The 18,566-nt window shown below is 52.9% G+C and overlaps 1 protein-coding gene across 9 annotated transcripts in view; it reads left to right on the top strand.

Annotated features, from left to right (window-relative positions):
• Shisal1 (shisa like 1) overlaps positions 1 to 18,566 on the top strand; it is a 117,055-nt gene that overhangs the window by 77,503 nt on the left and 20,986 nt on the right. For all 9 annotated transcript variants that reach the window (XM_087558759.1, XM_087558760.1, NM_001432013.1 and 6 more), the window contains 2 exon segments: positions 562 to 775; positions 11,557 to 11,874. In XM_087558759.1, coding sequence (XP_087414885.1) covers positions 562 to 775; positions 11,557 to 11,874 — 532 coding nt within the window.

Raw genomic sequence — 18,566 nt, 5'->3', positions numbered from 1 at the left:
GAGGTGGACCCCAAGTCGGACACTCCTTTGTGGTCTCACCCCCAGTGAACCTGCCAGGGGGTGGGGTAGGGGATGGGGAGGGGGGGTGGGGGGTGTGGGAGTTTGGGGGTGTGGTGGTTTGGGGGTGTGGGGGTGTGTTTGCAGGAGCTGGCTTGAGTCCTGTGTCATCACCACTGACCAGCTCCTCTGGGTCCTTTAGGCTCCTCAGGCTCAGTTTCTCCACCTTCAAAGTGACAGCAGAATCCTGCTAGGGTGACCATGTGGATTCAGTGAGGACACCGAATAGGTCCCTAGTCACTATAGGCTGAGATGCTGGAGGTGGCCCTACAGATGAGCTTCAAGGAGCATTCAGTCTGGGCTATTGGGGCTGTTGCTGTGTCAGAGGTGGGGATCAGAGGTCCAGGAAGCTTTGGGGCCGAAGTGAGGTTCTCTCTGAACCATGAAGGATTCCCAGGAAAGGAGGGGCCAGTAGGACCCTGGAGCAGGTGGCCCAGTCCTTTCTGCTCAGTACCTGTGAGCTGCCAAGAGGACCCTGGCAAACCTGGTGTCTCTGTATTCCAGTCCTGTCCGCACATTTCCGGGTCTGTGAGCCTTACACGGACCACAAAGGCCGCTACCACTTTGGTTTCCACTGCCCCCGGCTCTCGGACAACAAAACCTTCGTCCTTTGCTGTCACCATAACAACACGGTCTTCAAATACTGCTGCAACGAGACGGAGTTCCAGGCGGTCATGCAGGCAAACCTCACAGCCGGCCCCGAAGGCTACATGCACAAGTGAGTACCAAATCCCCACCTCCCAACTGCTCTGACCACTGCCCACCCCTACCCTGGGGATGCTCCAGATAACACATGCAAGGAGGCTGAGAAATGGGCATAGGGTACCCACCTAGACGAGCCTGCTGGAGAGGTTGAGTGGTGTCATGTCTGTGAAGCTTGGAATCCCTCAGAACTGTTTGACGACTTTCACTCAGTAATATTGGTACTAGCATTGATGCCGAGACTGATCCTTCAGAGGTAATGAAAACACATGGAGATCAGGTCTCCATGAGAAATTTGTTGGCACAGGAGCAGAGGCTGTACTGCTCAGGGCATGGCGGGTCAAAGCGGCACTCACTTCTATTTGAACAGAGTTGACCATCCTTTGGTGTGTTAGAGGCAAGGGCAGGGCATGTCATTGTGTTTCTTGTATGCTGGCTGTTGATGTGGTTCTGTCAATTTCTTTTCCTACTACATTTTTGGTGTTTTTCTTATTTTTTAACAAGAAATCTTTATATATGAAGGAAACATGATACAAATATTTTCCAGCACTCCCTTCACTTTGAAGTGCTTTTTATGCATGCTCAGCAGTCGTGTGATCTCAGGATATCCATTTATTTTTTGTGGTGTCTGATGTTTGCCCTTTTGAGAAAAGCTTTTCCTTCTAAGAGCATCAAAAAGTTCTCCTGTCTTCTCTTTCAAGTTTCAAATATAGCTTCCCAGTCTCTTATCTGTTGTTTGGGTCAGACTTATTCTAATGTAAATATTCCATCAAGAACTGGGTTTTATTATCTTTTTATACAGAGAGTATCTTAGTTTCTTTTCCCATCATTGTGGTAAGATGCCCTGACTAGAACAATCTAAGGGAGAAAGGACTTATTTGGCTCAAGGTTCCTGGGAACACAGTTCATCATGGCAGAGTCAACATGGCAGGAGGCAGGGAAGTCTGGCAGAAAGAGAAGGAAGCTGGTTGGCCACCTTGTACCTGGGAAGCAGGGAGTGAAGAGGAACTGGGTCCAGGTTATACAGACTCAAGGCCAGCCCCTGGTGACTCACTTCTTCCAGCAAGGCTCCCTGTCCTAATGGTTTCACAGCCTTCCCCCAACAGCGCCACCAGCTGGAAGCCAAGTGTCTAAGCAGTCGAGCCTGTGGGTGTCATTCCTCTTCCAAAGACTAACAAAGCCCCATGCTCCTGTTGAACCGCCTGCCTTCTCTCTGTCTACTGGTGTGACATTCAAACTCACCCTGTGTCATAACGTGCCACATGTGAGCCCCAGGGCAGAGTGTCACAGCTCTGTGGCCTTTGCTGCTCCATGTTCTATGCTAGTGTTACAACTGTGTGAACTGCTGACGTCTAGTCTGACTTCATGTCTCTGTGGTTTAATCGTCCTGGGCTCTTTAGACCCTGGGTTTTAGAATTTGCTTATATGGTTCTCCTGCTCTGCAGGCCCCGACAGAACAAACTGAAAAAGTCCTATTAGTATCCTCCACTGCCCTTAGCTTCACAGAAGAAACAACTTCTTGCGATATTGTTTCTGTTTCAGTCTTCGGCATTGACTGTTTCCACTCAAGAACACACAGCCTGTTTACCCATTGATTCAAAGTTTCTAGGCAACTGTCCCATCCCTGAGCTATCCTCTGCCCTTCAGATTTTCTTTTGTAATGCTTTTGGTTCTCTATGTAGGGAAGACGTGGGTGACGTCTGCGTTTGTTTCTAGCTTGTTCTTTTCACGTTGCTGTCAGAAATAGCCTCTTTTCTTCTTACCCTCCTGGCTATGGATGTTCAAAAATTAGGAATCTTTAGTCATGAATTCGGTCCTCAGTTTTTGTAACACTTTGTCCATCAATTCTCTCCTGTTTCCAGTTATGCCACTTGGAAAAAATAACCCTGCACCCCTCTTCCTGCTTATCAAGCAGGAGCTCACAGGGTGGCCTTGAACTTGCGAACTTGCGTACCGCCTCTTGAGTCCTGATGCCAGTCTTACTTTCACAGTTTCTGTTTTTCTGGGTTTTTTTTGTTTGTTTGTTTTGTTTTTGGTTCTTTTTTTCGGAGCTGGGGACCGAACCCAGGGCCTTGCGCTTCCTAGGAAAGCGCTCTACCACTGAGCTAAATCCCCAGCCCCGTTTTTTTTTTTTTTTTTTTTTTTTTTTTTAATGTTTGTTTGTTTGGTTGGTTTGGTTTTTACAGACAGCGTTTCTGGAACTCTCTCTGTAGGCCAGGCTGACCTTGAGCTCAGAGATCCACATGCCCCTGCCTCCCCAGTGCTGAGCTTAAAGGCATGCCCCACCACCAACTGGCTTTTTGTTCTTGATTTTGTATGCTTTTGTTTGTTTTGTTTTCCTTTCCAGATGCATAGGCTAGTGTCTCTAAAACAGGCCAACAGTCAGGCACTCTTATTATCCTCGGCATTATGGGAAGCTTCAAGTCTTTCCCTGGGGGTTGAAAGGTTTCCCATGGTAGGAGCAATGGACTGAATGGGGGGTCTTATGGAGTTACTGTTGATATGATTCGTGGTGGTGCTGGGAGCAACAGGACTGAGGAGCTGAGCCTCCAGCTCTGTCTGCCTCTGGAGCTCGAGGCTTTGCTACCAGGCTCTGCTCGCTCGGGAGAAGGTGCCTCTTTCCTTTGGGTGGGCAGGAGATACAGACTCTGACTATCATCCAAACCTCTCCTCCTCCCACCATGGCCAGCTCCTGAGAGCTCCTTTCTCAGTTGCACGGTGCTTCCCCTGAATATCCTGCCATCTGCTTGGGCCTCTGAATAATCCTGTGTGTGAAGTGGCTCAGCAAGCCCGTCCGTCACAGCAGGGTCTGGAACCAAGCCTGGAATCTGACCTAAGCCTTTTGTAAGACCACGGGCTATCTCCACGAGGGGGAAGGGTAGTGCCGGGACTGGGGTTGGTGCTACAGGTGCCCTGTGAAAGCCAGGCAGAGGCTGGGCCCCACAACTAGACTTCCTCGAGGTCTGGCACCTGGGCTCTGGGAGCCTCCCTTAGAAGCCCACAGGTTTCTATAATCTGCTCCCACAGGGTTTCCCACAAAGCAGGCACAGGGGCCTGGCTGTTGCCGCTGGCTGCCAATACCAAGGGCCTTCCCCCAGAGGGAGTGGGAACTGTGATGCTCCGAAGCTTCGCTTGAGTTTTTAATCATTGGCTTTCAGAAGCACTCCCGGGGCAAGGCACTGTGAAATCTCTGTGCCGGTCACAGGGGTATCCCATATGCGCGCTGCTGACACCAGTGTCCCTTGACAGATGTGGGGCCTGCTGACGTAGGGCATCCTCCTTTAAGTGTCTAGCCATCTTCCTGATACTCCCTCTTCAGAGATAGGGATGTGAGGTGAGGCAGCTGGCCCCTGCTCATCACCACCAAACCAGCAGCACCCTTTCCAAGGGAGCCGAGGCAGCCGACCTAGAAGGGGAGTAGGCACAGGTGAGGATGGGTAACTCTGCGCAGACTCCTTCAAGAGGAAGAGGGGATATAGATGTGACTGTTAGGCCTGGACTCCCAGATGGGACAGGGCTTCTAAGACAAGGTCAGCGCCTCCCAGCAAGGGATGGGGCTTTCCAGTCAGGGGCGGGGCCTCCCAGCCAGGGGCGGAGCTTCCCAAGCAGGGGCGGGGCCTCCCAGCCAGGGGCAGCGTTTCTCAGCCAGGGGCTAGTCTTCCCAGCCAGAAGCAGGAACACCCAGTTGGTTGGGATGGGAATTCTCTCCTGAAAGGTCTAAGCTTCATTTGTATCATAGAGCGAGTTATTGGGATGAGGACCCTGGGGACCTAATCAGTCCATAAAAACCAGAATGTGGCTTGGAAGGGAATCAAGCCCAACAGAGGGGCAGTGGGAGCCGTCAGTCCTGTTTCCAGGTTCAGGGACTTTGTGGAGAGGACCCAGGCCTGGGGACCTGTAGCAGGGGTTGACTTCCAGGTGGACTCAGTTACAGAGGGGGGCCACGAGGTGAATCTCTGAGATGGCAGCCTGACACATGGCCAAAGAAAGTTACTTTAAGGTAGACTCACAATGTGGAGACCACTCGTGGATGCATTACCTTTTAGTGCCTTTGCCATACCATAGGACAGCCACCCTGAGTCTCCATCAGCCTCAGACTTTCTGAGAGAAAAGAGGGGAGGGACCAAAAACATGTTGATGAGATCTCTTGTCCTAGACCCCAGCAGGTTTACAAGAATTGAGGCTAGGGACACAGACACGCTTGTTCTGTCATTCCAGCCACAGGTCCAGGAAGCTGAGCCTTGTCTGAAGCCAGTTGTGACCCCCCCCCAGGGGGCCCTGTTCAGAGTGCAGTCTCCTCCTCCTCCTCCTCCTCCTCCTCCCCCCCCCCCCCCGCAGTGAGTCAGCTGGAGGTGGGCTGGTGACCTGGTCTTATTTATTTGTGTTTTTTGGATGAACAGAGTGTTGTGTGGCGATTCTGTCTGCCTGGCAGAAAAGCAAGCCACTGAACGAAAGGAGGCTGCTTTGCCAATTCCACCACCGCAGCAAGATGCCTGCTTCCAGCCAAGCCGGCAGCCAGGGGCCAAATGAGGGCCAGCCAGACACCCTGCACCCCTCTCAGGCAGGCCTTGCCCCTGTCAAGTCAGGGGAGGCCTTTGCTCAGAGCTGCAGGAGAAAGCAATCAGCTCTCTCTCTGTCTCTCTGTCTCTGTCTGTCTGTCTGTCTGTCTGTCTGTCTGTCTGTGTTTCTCTCTCTGTGTGTCTCTCATGCCTGAATGCATGTTCTCTGTGTGTGGGTGCCTGTGTCTGTTTCTCTCTCTCTCTCTCTCTCTCTCTCTCTCTCTCTCTCTCTCTCTTTCTCTCTCTCTCCCCCTCCCTCCCTCCCTCCTCAGGGGCAGATGCTAGGATATGTCTAGGGAAAAGGGGCCTGCAGGTATGGAGATGGGTCTCCACGAAAATGAAGCAGTTGGCACTCCTGGGCCAAACAGGCCTGTCAAGGCCTCTTCTTCCTGGTCTCTGCCAAAGCCCTCCTTTCTCATTGGTCATAGTGAAGCTTCTGAAGTGTGGTGTTATCAGTCTGAGTCCCAGTACCCTCGTGACCCCATGTGACCTCTCCCATGGCCTCCAGTTTTGAACTCTGACCCAGGCTAACCAGAATAGAATGGGAATCACTGAGTCACAGTCTTGCCGAGGCTCGTCAGGTGTAAAATCTCCTTACACAGTATCGTTCTTGAGAGGACCTTCTAGAATTATCATAGCTTCTTGCCTGAACACCCCTTCCCCTAACCCTATAAATGACTTCTCTGCAATCCATACAGAGCCATTACATGTGAGCAAGTCCAATAGACAGGCCTGAGAACCAGAGAGTGTGGAAGTATGTCTGAAACCACACAGCTCACAAGGCCATAGCAATACCTATCCAATTGTCGCCTGGACCCAGCTGTACTGCGGTGACATCCACATGGGACACTCGTAGCTCTGCACATGGAATGTCGTGGCCCAGGCTGACATGGTGGTCAAGCTGCAAGAGTAAAGTCACACACACTCTGCTCACGTGGCTCTGGCCAGTGCCGTCCCCATTATACCCAGGTGCGCCCCAGCCCTGAAGAGAGGCATCTGTGTGTTTGTTCAGGGACAGAGTCCGGGTGGGCCACTGGGTCAAACTGGCTCTGTGTGCAGCATCATCCTACCTCCTGACCCTGTGGTCCTGCCCTTTAGTTAAGCCTATAGCAGCAGGGCCAGAGGAGACAGCGGCTGACCCCACTGGGACATCCCCCTGGCAAGGAAAGGGAGATTTTTTTATACGAGTGAGCTCTGCCTCCCAGGTTACTAAACACAAGATTTGTGCCACCCATGACTGCCCCAGCCAACCTCTTCCTGGACATGTGACCTTAGTCAAGGTACCATGCTTGACTGCGCCTAGACCTATTGAGGCATCCTTGGTGATTTTTATTTGTGATTGTTTAGATTCTGTAGCTCAGGCTAGCCATGAACTTGAGGTCCTTGTTCCTCAGTCTCCCAAGTGCTGGGATCACAGGTGTGCACCACCACACCCGGCTTCCTCTGTGATCACAGGTGTGCACCACCACACCTGGCTTCCTCTTTGCTTCACAGGAGCTTTCCCTCATTGATTTCTTCTCTATTTTGTTTTGACTGAGACAGAGCCCCGTGTAGCTCAGGCTAGCTACCAACTCTCTATGAAGCCAAGGATGACCTAGAAGACCTAATCTTCCTGCCTCTACCTTCCAAAAGCTGAGATTAGAGGCACGTGTCACCGTGCACCTTTTATGTAGTACTGTGGATAAAACCCAGGGCTTCGTGCACCAGGAAACAAAGCAAAAAACAAACAAAAACCTCTACAAGCTGAACTGTAGCCCCTGCCCCCCTGCCTTCAAGGTCTCTTCTCTTTTCTGGACCTCATGCCAGTTTGCAAAGCCTCAGTTACACCCCAGAGTAGGATGTGTACTTAACTCCTACTTTAAGGCTGAAACCGAGGTTCATCTTCCTAAGATTAATGGAAAGTGGATTTTGAAGAGCTGAATTTAGGTCCCAATGGCTCCCACCTGCTAAAGCCAGGTCTCCATGGTGAGGCTGACCAGGGCAACTCCCACAATATGTTCTGTGTTCCCACTTTACGGGTGAAGTCTGCACAGGGCTGTTCCTGTTTCCACCTGCCCAAGCCAACCAGCAGGACAGGACTTCTGCAGCCAGGGTCTCCCTGCTCTGACTGATGGGCCGGACCACTGCTCTCCTGACTTCTGGGTGGGGGCAGGGATTTATATCCCAGGTCAGGCCAGGCAACTGCAGCCTTTAGCTGACCGGCCGTTCTGCTCCACAGACACATTGCAAGTCCTCCAGTGGGAAGGTTCTGTTATCGCTCTGGAAACCCCGAGGAAGCTGACTCACCCAGACCTGCACACGGCGGCGCCTGCCACTGTCTGAGGCTGGCCGGTCTCAGAAGCCCTGCCACAACATCTGCCTTTTATCTTTGCCCTCCACGCACGCGTGGCCGTGGCCTGGCATCTGGGTGCAGTTAATTTCCAGATTGCATACTTTAAATGGCATTTTAAAAATTAAAGACACAAATCCTTGCAGCTGGCAGGCCTTGGAGAGCATGGGCTGGGGGCTGCAAGCTGTTGTGGAGAGGTTTGTGGTCCTGGTGCCCCATGTGCCACACACAGGGCATGGTCCCTGTAGGCAGGGCCTTCTGCAGAATTGAGAATAAACAGACAGGTGGGGATACTGTCCAGATGCAAGCCCCACACACATGGAACCTTTTCTCAGACAGAATGCTCAGATGAGAGGGGACAGGACTTGTTTTTAATTCCTAATACAGGTGGAGCCAGGGTTATAACGAAAGAATCTCGGGGCTCCCTTTCTGGTGTCCGTTTTAGATTTAACCCTGGGATTTCCCAGGATTCAGCACTCTCTGAGGTTGTAGGGACCTGGCTTCAAACTCCTGGCCTGGAATGGAAATCCTTGCCCCCATCCCCAACACCCAAAAGTCATGGGAACATTGGTCCAGCCTGTCAGTTAGAGCAGGAAGACCATGGCTGAAGCCGTCCCACCCTGATGAGTTGGGTTGGCCGAGTGGGAATTGTGACAGTCCTCTGCAGCCTTCATTCATAAAGGGGGAATCACAGAACATACTGTGGGAGCAGCCCTGTCAGCCTTACAACAGAGGTGTGGGCCAAGCCACTGGGAGCCACTGGGACCCACATGCAGCTCTTCAGAATTCATTTCCCACAGTCTTGGGGAGACAAGCCTCAGTTTCCAATTCTGCGCAACAGGAATGGCGTGGTCACTGTGAGCAATGGCTGCTCATAGGGGGCCCATCTGTAAAATGGGGTCCTCACTCTGAGCCCAGAGCACATGTGTCCCTCGTTCTTCATTGGTGTGCCAATCACACAACTGTAACATCTGGCCAGCGCTGGTCAGTACCATGGCGCCTGCATCCCTCCCATTCCCAGTTCTCACTGTGTCAGTACCACACGGGTGTGATTGACACGTGTATGATCCAACCAGCAGTCCGGGAGGCTACCTACAGTCTTACAAATGAAAACAGACCACAGGGTGATCTCGGAAACCCAGTGACGTTGTGACCCACATGAGGCTTCCTGATGACCACACGGTGACCCAGCATCAGGGTCTGCTGGGTGCACAGGAGACGGGGAGTTGGCTCAGCAGGGGTGCATCAGGGCATGGGGCTAGGTCTCTAAGCCTTGTGTGGTTCCCTTTGGGATTGCTTAGGTTGGGTTTAGAGGTGCTCTGGGGAATTCAAATCCTGATACTGCTGTCGCAGTTGGGGAATCTCAGAGAAGACTTTGGTCCCCCAGAGGTTCCTCTCCCTGTCCAGTTCCCCCCTCAGGCACCACAGGTCTGCTTCTGTCCATCTGAGCACTGTGCAGAGCAGAGGGGACCTCCTGCTGCCCCTTGTCCTGCGCTGTTTCAGTGTTTCTAGCTCCAGGCAGGGCCACCACCCCTCCTGCTCTGGATGCCAAACAGCATCTGCAGAGAGCGGCCCTGCTCCCTCCCCGCCTCCTCAGCCCCCAGGCTGCTGCCATGGGAACCATCAGGAACAGCCTGGTTTTCACAGCCCTGCCATGGGGGCTGCAAGAGAGGAATCTGGGGAGAGCTGGATGCCTGGGACCAGAGCCCACCTAGACATCTGTCTCCCATGAGTCTCCAGCCTATAAGTGAGTTGGGGATGTTGGCCTTTTTCCTCTGACGGGCACACTAGAGGAAAGTGCCCTGACACTTCCAGGCAAAGCTAAAGTCCATTAATAAAAGGCTCAGCACTTGGCTGTCAGTCATTCACACCTTTGCATCGTCTTAGTTGGCTGAGAGACAAGGTTGCTTTGGAAAGACTTCCTTGTTTAGGATTTGCTGGGTACTGAGTCCAAGTACTGACTGGTATTGAGTTCTAAGCACCCATCTTGAGGCTGCCAAACTCTCTGTGCACAACGTGGCAGAGCCTTACCGATAGCCCATTCCCCACCCCCACCCCGAACCCCTACTGCCCTGACTCCCTAGAGAAGTTTTCCCGTCCAAGAAATTGGCCCGCTGGGAAACATTCTCCTGAATGGAGAAAGAAAGTGGGCTTATAGGCTCTGCTTCTTCCCTGGCAAGGCTGGGCAGAGGATAGCCACCATCTCACCACCAGAAACCACAGCTGAAACTAGGGGTCACCCTTGGAAGATGAGGAGGTGGGCATCCTAAGTTGAGGAGAGACTTAAGACCTAGAGATGAGCTGAGTTTCTCATAGACCACACAGCAAAGCAGAACCAGACGATCAGGCCAAGCTCAGTTCCTAGCTCAGGCAGGCAGGCAGGCAGGCAGGCAGGCGCTCCAGGTCCTTCTGGAGTGGAGGTTCTCAGCTCGCCTCTCCCAGGCTGGTCAGCAGCCTCTTCTCAACACCCTGGCTGGCCCATGCCCACTCAAGCAGATGCCCATGGCAGGGAACAGACTGAAGTGGGTGTCACTTGAGCAGTTAATAAACCAGTCTATTTAAACGGTCCAGTCCCTGGCGGGTTCCAGGCAGCAACCCACCTGTGGTGGCAAACCTGGAGGCAACCTACCCTAGGGGACTGAGACCCCATCCTGGGGCGGGGGTATCACAGGCACAGATATGCCAGGTGATGGGGGCCAAAGAAGAGGCTGGGCTTCAGGAAGACTTGGGGGATCGGAACAGTCTCAAATGAGGGTACCCCAAACAGTGGGACAGAGGGGGAGGGAGGTGGGGACATGGGAAAGGCTACCCAGCAGAGGGCTTGACCTGTGCACAGGCACTGGGCAGGGGGTGGCCAGTTGTGTGCTCCAGTGTCAAAGCAACATGTAAAGAGACAGCCGAGTTTGCAATGGGTTGGGAGCATTTGAAGTATTAAATCCTAAGGACTCTTGCCACCTCTGCCAGGAGACCACAGCCTCTGTTGGGGAACACAGAATAATGGAGTGGCCATCTTGGCTTGGCTAGTAGGGTGTTTTCCTAGTATGCACAAAGCCCCAGGCTCCATTCCCGTTGCCTACAAACCAAGCACTTGTCATCCCAATGCTTTGAAAGTGGAGGCACGAGAACCAGAAATCCAAGGTTACCTTTGTCTTACATAACAAGCTTGAGGCCAGCCTGGGCTACATAAGGCCTTACCTTAAAAAAAAAAAAAAAAAAAAAAAAAAAAAAAAAAAAAAGAAGGGGGCTGGGGATTTAGCTCAGTGGTAGAGCGCTTACCTAGGAAGTGCAAGGCCCTGGGTTCGGTCCCCAGCTCCGAAAAAAAGAACCAAAAAAAAAAAAAAAAAAAAAAAGGATTTCTCTGTGGTCAGAAGGAAAGGACTTTAGCAAGGACAGGTTCTGAGCTGAAGCGGGAGTCATGGACAACTGGGTAGGGAATTCTGCAAAGGATCTGAAGGTGTTGCACCCTGGCAGAGGTGCCATGGGGCCCTGAGGCACATGGGGCATGACTTGGTTTACTGTTTCCTCAAAACCAATGACAGGCCTCAGGCATCTGTCCTTGGGAGTGGGGCCAGGAAGGAGTGTCCCAGGGACAGCTGTGGTAAGCACAAAGCCAGAAGGGAGCTTAGCATATACAAGGAGAGGTGGGGGGTGAGGTAGGACCCCGAGTCATGGGAGCCCCAATACCCAGTTTAGAAAAGTCAGAGCTCTTGCAGAAGGAAGGACCCAGGAAGCCTAGCCTAGAGCACAGGGCAGGCCCAGAGCAGTGGACAGTGGGGTGCAAGGGAGACAGGGCAGGTGGGGATGGAGCCTAGTGCCTGATCTATGTGTCTTGTCAATCTGTGGTGAATGCTGGCACACAGGCCTGGGGCTTCTGGGAGTACGGCTCAGTCTCTGCTTCTCTTTCCCCAGCAACTACACTGCGCTTCTGGGAGTGTGGATTTACGGCTTCTTTGTGCTCACACTGCTGGTCTTGGATCTACTCTATTATTCCGCTATGAACTACGATATTTGCAAGGTTTACCTGACGCGGTGGGGGATCCAGGGACGGTGGATGAAACAGGACCCCCGGCGGTGGGGGAACCCTGCTCGAGCCCCTCGGCCAGGACAGCCAGCCCCACAGCCACAGCCTCCCCCTGGTGCCCTGCCGCAAGCCCCCCAGGCCGTGCACACACTTCGGGGAGACACGCACAGCCCACCCCTGATGGCCTTCCAGAGCTCATCTGCCTGGTGAGTGTTCGAAACAGCAGCCTGGGTGGACTGGACTCTATTACTGCTGCCGCGTTGGGACCACGGGTGGCCGGGCTATTTGCTGTCCTAACTGTTTGCCAAAGAGGACTTGAAGCCACTCACGTGTGGCAGCACATGTATGTCTAGAGGAGAAGCCAAAAAAGAGACAGGTTGTCCCTTGAGTTTCCTAGTGGCCAAAGCGAAAAGGGGAAGTTGGATGGCTTTTCAAGTTTTTGTGGTCTGGTCAACGGAAAGAAAGTTTCTCGTGGTTGGGGAGAAGAGTTTTCAGCGAGAGGTCAGGAAATAACTCTAAATCTATCCTTTTGTTCCTTTGCCATACATACCTGGAGGTGACTCAGGCAGGCTGTCCCATGGAAGCTCAGGAGAGAGAAGGACGCTGGCAAGGGAGGTGACATATCAAAAGCTTGGCTTTGGGGATGGCCGTGTCCCGTCTCATCTGGGCGGCTGTCATCTCTGCCCTACTCCAGTATGATATCGATGGGGGCGGGGGTGCGTGTGGCAGCATTGCTACCCAGAACTGAGGACTTTCAGAGCAAGTGTCTCATGAGGTCAGCTAACCCAAGAACAGAGATAGGCATGGCCTTGGCTCAGGGTCATAGGTGGGCAGGTTCTGGGGCCTGTGTGGTAGCTGTAGTACTCAGATTCTGAACACCGCATCCCTGGGGGTCGCAGCCCAGCACCCAGCCTGCAAGATTGTCATCTTGAAGATGCGATCTGCATCTTCCAGCACAGTGACCACCAGGCTCTGTGCGTGACTGGCTACCTACATCTCTCGGCACAGTGATCAGTGGACCCTGCAGGTGACTGGCCACCTATACCTCCTAGCTCAGTGACCACTGGGTTCTGTAGGGGGCTGGCTAACACACAATGGGCCTGGTTTGTTCTATTATCCTTCAACCTCCCAATGCCTATGAGAAGTCAGGGTGGTATAAACTTCCTTGGGTTATTCTGGGACTGCTCAGCGCATAGTAGGCACACAGTGCATCTTCGCTGCTTCTCCTGGGAGGTACAGGCGAGCTTGTTAGCCACTGCTGAAGCAGCTCCCAGGTAGCGACCTTTTCAATAATGAATGGCGTGAATAATTAATCAGACACACTTACAGACTCTTGTGCTTACAGACGGACGAGGAAGTGCCTGTCGATCATGCAGCAGACAGCTGCTGTCTGTCTTTCCTTGGATGAGCCCTGGGCTGACTCCTGTGGTAGGAGGTGAGGAGGGTGTGGAGAGCCACCATTCAGATGTAAAGCAAGACCCAGACCCAGGGAGAGCTAGACAGTGAGCAGTCTGTTGACTGTGCCTGATGGTGAGGTTTCCCAAAGTATCCATCTCACGTCTGTGCCACAGAACATCCAGAGCCCACTGGCCAAGAGGGCCTGGTGGGGTGCCTATGGGCACCATGGTTTTAGCTGGAACAGGCCTCTCCGTTGGGGTCCCCACCTGCCCAGGAAGGCATTGACGGTTATTAGTGGTCTATACTCACAGCTGGAGTGCTGGCCTGCCTGGAGATATACTAAGACCCCACCTCTGCTCAGATGCCCCGGGGTTACCTGCTGTGAGCTCTGGGTCTGTCTCAGTGTTCCCCCTCCCCCACACTGGTTTTCACCATCATGGACGTATTATGCACCTACTGTATGCCAAGTGCCATGCTGCACCTTCGGTATACAGCCGTAGAGGAGGTGAGAGATGTATGCCCAGAACTTGGAATTGCACAAAAGCCAGAGGTTTCTTTGAGTCTGAGAGGTGTCTGCCTGGCCATGTAGGACGCACACACTGCAGAGCCCAACCGTCCCTGCCCTCCTGGTTTCCTCTTCAGGAAGTTGTACCCGTGCCACCTGGTTACCCATCCAAACCATGGCTCCGAAGCCCACGTGTGCTGAGAATGTTCTAGCCACTGGCCACATTCACACACCACCTCCCAGTCACTTTCTGTCCTTGCATATGCCATGACTTTGCATGAGGCTTCAGGGTTTTTCTCCCCACAGGAGAAACAACGGGAAAGGGTTGGAAAGCCATTGCCACCCCAGGGAGAGTAGAGGGGGCAGGAGGCAGGACTTCGGAGGACATTTTCTGAGCTCAGCCCATAGCTTCTCCCCTCCTCATCATGACTTGTGTAGAAGACCTCTGCATCCTTGGCTGTCTGACTCTCTGGCTTCTATGGCACATGGCCTCCAGCTGAGGAGCCATGATGGTGGCAGAGCCATATGTCACCTTGGGAGGCTCGAGGCCGCGCAATCAGCTGGGCAGGGCAGGTCAAAGGCTCCTGCAAGATGGAGATCCGGGCAGCTATGGGAGGTCTTGGCTGCCCAGGCTCTAGGGTACGGGTACGCCTGCCCTGCTATGGGGCAAACAGGAAAGCTATGCCTCCAGCCAGCAGCAGGGTCACTGATAAGTGACAAGCCCTGGGTGGCCCCTAAGTTGCCACTTCTGCAGCAATACTGAAGACCTCGGGGGCCGTGGCACAGCCCTGGCCCCTTAGTTCTCTACTCTATCTCCCTCTCAAGCAATATGGCTGCCTGGCTGAAGGCAAAACCAGGTACCAGATTCAATGGCAGGCATACGGAGCTTCAGCCAGCCCTATGTCTCTGACTGAGTTAGGGAGTAGTGGGGCCTGGGCGAGCTGGAAACGTGCTGCCTTCATTGGATTTTGCAGAGGAACTTTTGTTCAGATTCTCAGACTCCACCTCTGTTCAGATGACTGAGATTCGTCCATTCCCTGCGGCCTCTATGCCCTCCACACCTTGAATCTCTCCTTACCTACCCCAGGGCTCTGCCTTCCTCAGCCAGAAGTGATCCAGTCTCCTCCTTGGTTGCAGATTGTAGTGGTCACTGTCCCCAGACCAGTCACCTACCCAGGCTCCTAGGTTCCCCAGGCCCTGTCCCCTGTCGATAGTCCCAGAAGCTTGTTTGCCTGTGGTTTCTGGTGGTTCCAGCCCATGGTGGGGCTGCCTTTGGCTCATAGCAGATGCTCAGTGAGTATGCTCTGACAGTGCGGCAGGCCAGCCAGGGCACAGGTGCAGTGCATGATCTGGCTGAGCATGGTCACCTCCAACCCAGGCCCTCAGAGCCATCTGGAGGGAAAGTCAGCATATCTGCCTCTGCATCCCACCTGTCCTGTGACAGGTGAGAGAGATCAGTTGTCATGTTGGCCACCCCATCCTTTCCTTGTAGTCATCGGCACATATGTAGGGGAATATGCATACACACGCTCACACAGAAACACACACACACACACACACACACAGAAACACACACACAAAAACACACATAGGCTCACACACGCTCATACTCGCTCACACACAGACACGCACGAGAATACACACACCCTACGCTTCGCTGGGACTTGGTAACTATTTCATTGGGGTCTCAAAGGTTAAATTGCCCTTACTTCATGGATAGGAGAATTGAGGCCTGTGTGGGCTTGGGCCACATGTGTGCAGATGGCAGACTTGAAGCATGGGTGACTCAGGGAGTCGCATCACCAAAAAAGCCCACTCCAATATGTGTGGTGACTCCCAGAGCTCCCTGCACTCCTCTGGGCACCTCCTAGTCAGTCTCCTCTCTCCAGCAACAAGCAGGTTCACCGTTCTGTCCCTTCCTGGTGGGACCTCTGAGTCTTGTGATTTTTCAGTGTTTCCTCCCCTTCTTCCGGGAGAGGTTGTCTCCAACATCTGCACAGCCCATCTTCAGGTTCCCTGCCCAACACTCTGCCACTTACGTCTGTAGACAAGGAAACTGAGGCACATAGCGATTTGGTGACTGGCCTTGGGCCAGCCAGCAAGTCAGCAGTCAGCATTTGAAAGCAGGTGGACTGGCTGCAGCCAGATCAGGAGGATGCTTGGCTGGTCATCTCCATCTTGCCCACACTGAGGCAAGAGCCTCCCTCCTGCCTTTTTTCCTGTCCCTATCCTTTGTGCCTCACAGTAGAGTGACCCTTTTAAAACAGAATCAAAAACAGCTAATGGAATCAAAAGCCTCTTCTCTTGCTCACCCAGCACAGCGAGCGACCTCTCTGCCCCAGGACCTCAGCTGCTGCTCCCTCCCTAACAAAGCACTTCACCCAAGTAACCTGTAGGGCTAGCTCCCTTCCTCCCAGCAGGTTCAAACCCAGAGTCTCCTCCCAGACAGACTGTCCTCACCCCTCCCTTCCACCTCCCCTGGACTCTGACACCACCACACTGAACTCAATGCACACACTTTGGGTCCCTTTGATGCGTCATCAACACCTAGCACTGTGTCTGGTTTCCTGTTTAGTGTCTGTCTGCTTATCTGTCTGTCTGTCCCACTGGAAAGGAACCCTGGAAAACAGGACTCTACAGAGCTCATGGTTCGCACACTCAGAGTGAATGGCCTGTGTCTTGTGGGATGGTGTCTTGAAGGCTGGCCGTGAAGGTCAGCTCAGTGAACGAACCCCAGAATGGCTAGCAGGCTGAGGCAGCAGAGCGTCACAGCTCCTGTGACAGGGCCGCTGGCTCTGCCCAGAATCCCAGCAGTGAGTGTCCTCAGTCCAATCCAAGAAACCGAGGCCCAGGGAGAATGACAGCAGAATTCAGGATGGCTGACTTCTGAGTCCAGGGCCTGGGAATATAAATCCCTTCCCTATTGGGACATCTGCCTCCTGAGATACCTGGGACACTAGGTATGTCGCTAGCTGGAGTGTGGCTTCCCAACCTTACCTATCCCTGGAGGGACTCCCAGGGTCCCCCAAACCACAGGAAGTCTAGGGTTCTAAGTAACCCCATAGATAGCTCTCTCTGGCTTGGGGCAGCAGTGATCTGACTCAGGCCCTTCCTGAAGGCTGTAGAGACCCGACAGATTGTTCTGGAACGTGCTTGGCCCAGGGGGCCTGTGTTTAAGGTCTCAGTCCTTTCTCTTATACCAGCATCAAGGTTGTTCCTAGCATTCAAGGTCCTAACAGAAGTAGTCACTCACCTGCCTACTCACCAGTCCACCTACCTGTCCACCGGCCTACCATATCTACCCACCTACTGAACCACACACTTACCCACCCACCCACCCCTCACTCCCTCCTTACAGTCTCCTTACCAGCCAACCACCTGCTCCTCACCAGCCCTCTGGTCTGTCTGTCTTCCAGCTAGCCCCTTCCCTCAACAGGAGGCCAGGCAGCGCAAGCCTGCAGGATGTATGATTGATTATTCCCAGTTAATTTAATCCCTTCCCCCACACCCACACCCATCTCCTGATCAGACTCCAGCAAACTTGCAGGGCTGACAACAGCTGTCTCAGAACTGTACAGGGTTCATACACACCCACCTCATGGGACCAATCATCTAGCTTCTTGGAGTCCATATTTCCATACGTGAAATGGCTATAAACCAGACCACCACATGGACTCCTAGCGAGGATTCTGATGGTCCTGGTGTAGTCAGGATCTCGGTAAACAGGAGCTGTTATCATTACTGTTATCGAATTAGTAACCGATGTCGAGGGGGAGGCCCCAGGCCCCACCTGGCTGATGTTTTGTTTCCTGCCTTCCCTGTCCCCTACACCCTGCTTTTTTTGCTCTCCCAGAAAGGCTGTGTGGGATTCTGCGTTCCAGTTTTATTCACAGTAAATTGGCTATTATCATGCGAATTTCCTTAATGTCTCTAAACATCATTTTAGCATCTACTCGGTCGTGAAGTTCCCTCTTGCTGGCGTTAACTTAGTTCCCCACAGAGCGACATTTAAGACTGCTCACACTTTCCTTTTTTCTTTTGCTGTGACAAATACCAGTGGCAGTGGCAGGGGTGTGGGAAACAAGGGCTCACCAACACCTACCTCACTGTCCCTGGCCTCTCCCTGAGGTGAGTTACTTCCTCAGGGTAGACTCCCGGGCAGGAAGAAGCCTGAGCCTAGGGTCACAGTCTGATTGACGGCTTCATGCACAGTGGCAGGGTCTGGTGGCACTACAGATGGGCTCATGATGCAACTCCGGGGCACCATCTCTTTAATCGTCATGGTGCTGTTATTAATTCATTCTGCCTCCTCTCTCCATGAGCCTCCCGTCTATTTTACTGCGCCTCTAAGACCATTGATAATTATCTGTTTCCATAAAGCAGCATTTGTTTCTCAAACCTTGGTTCCTTGGGGTTCTCCTCCTCCCCCTCTCACTGTTTACAGAATGCATGTTTAATTAACTTTCAGTCAAGTTGCTTTTCTGGAAAAAGCAGGCTTGCCCTGAGTGGCACAGCTCAGTGTTTCCAAAGCATGTCCCACATATGACAGGATTCCCTGTCCCGTGCCAAGAGTGGCCAAGGAGATAGTGGGAATTTGGGAGCCTCTTGTTAAATGACAAAACACACAAACAAAACCTATGGGCTGATGATTTAAATACACTGTAACGGACAGGGGGAGGGTAGCCCTTGAAAACTCCACATTTCTTATTATGATTCTGTGTTGATTGTAACTGTGCTCCTGGGTTAGGGAATGTATGTACTGGTCAATCTTGATATCTGCGGGATGGGCTGGCCGACCTAGACATCCCTTCTGCATTTAGGGATAATGAGCTGTGGTGTTTATGCCTCAAAAGCAGGCAGCATGTGCCCACCCAGGAAGCTGGGATTCTGCCAGGTTAGGGGGATGCTCTTGGCCCCTGAGGGCATGGTGTCCAGTGCTCCCCAACTCTTTCCTTGTCACTAGCCATTGGGACTCCAGTGCTGGAATGTTGTCAC

Source organism: Rattus norvegicus, chromosome 7 (genome assembly GCF_021556685.1).
Source record: "Rattus norvegicus strain SHRSP/BbbUtx chromosome 7, alternate assembly SHRSP_T2T, whole genome shotgun sequence".
NCBI lineage: Eukaryota > Metazoa > Chordata > Mammalia > Rodentia > Muridae > Rattus > Rattus norvegicus.
The sequence above is the reverse complement of the archived record's forward strand: the minus strand, read 5'-3'. Positions and strand labels throughout refer to the sequence as shown.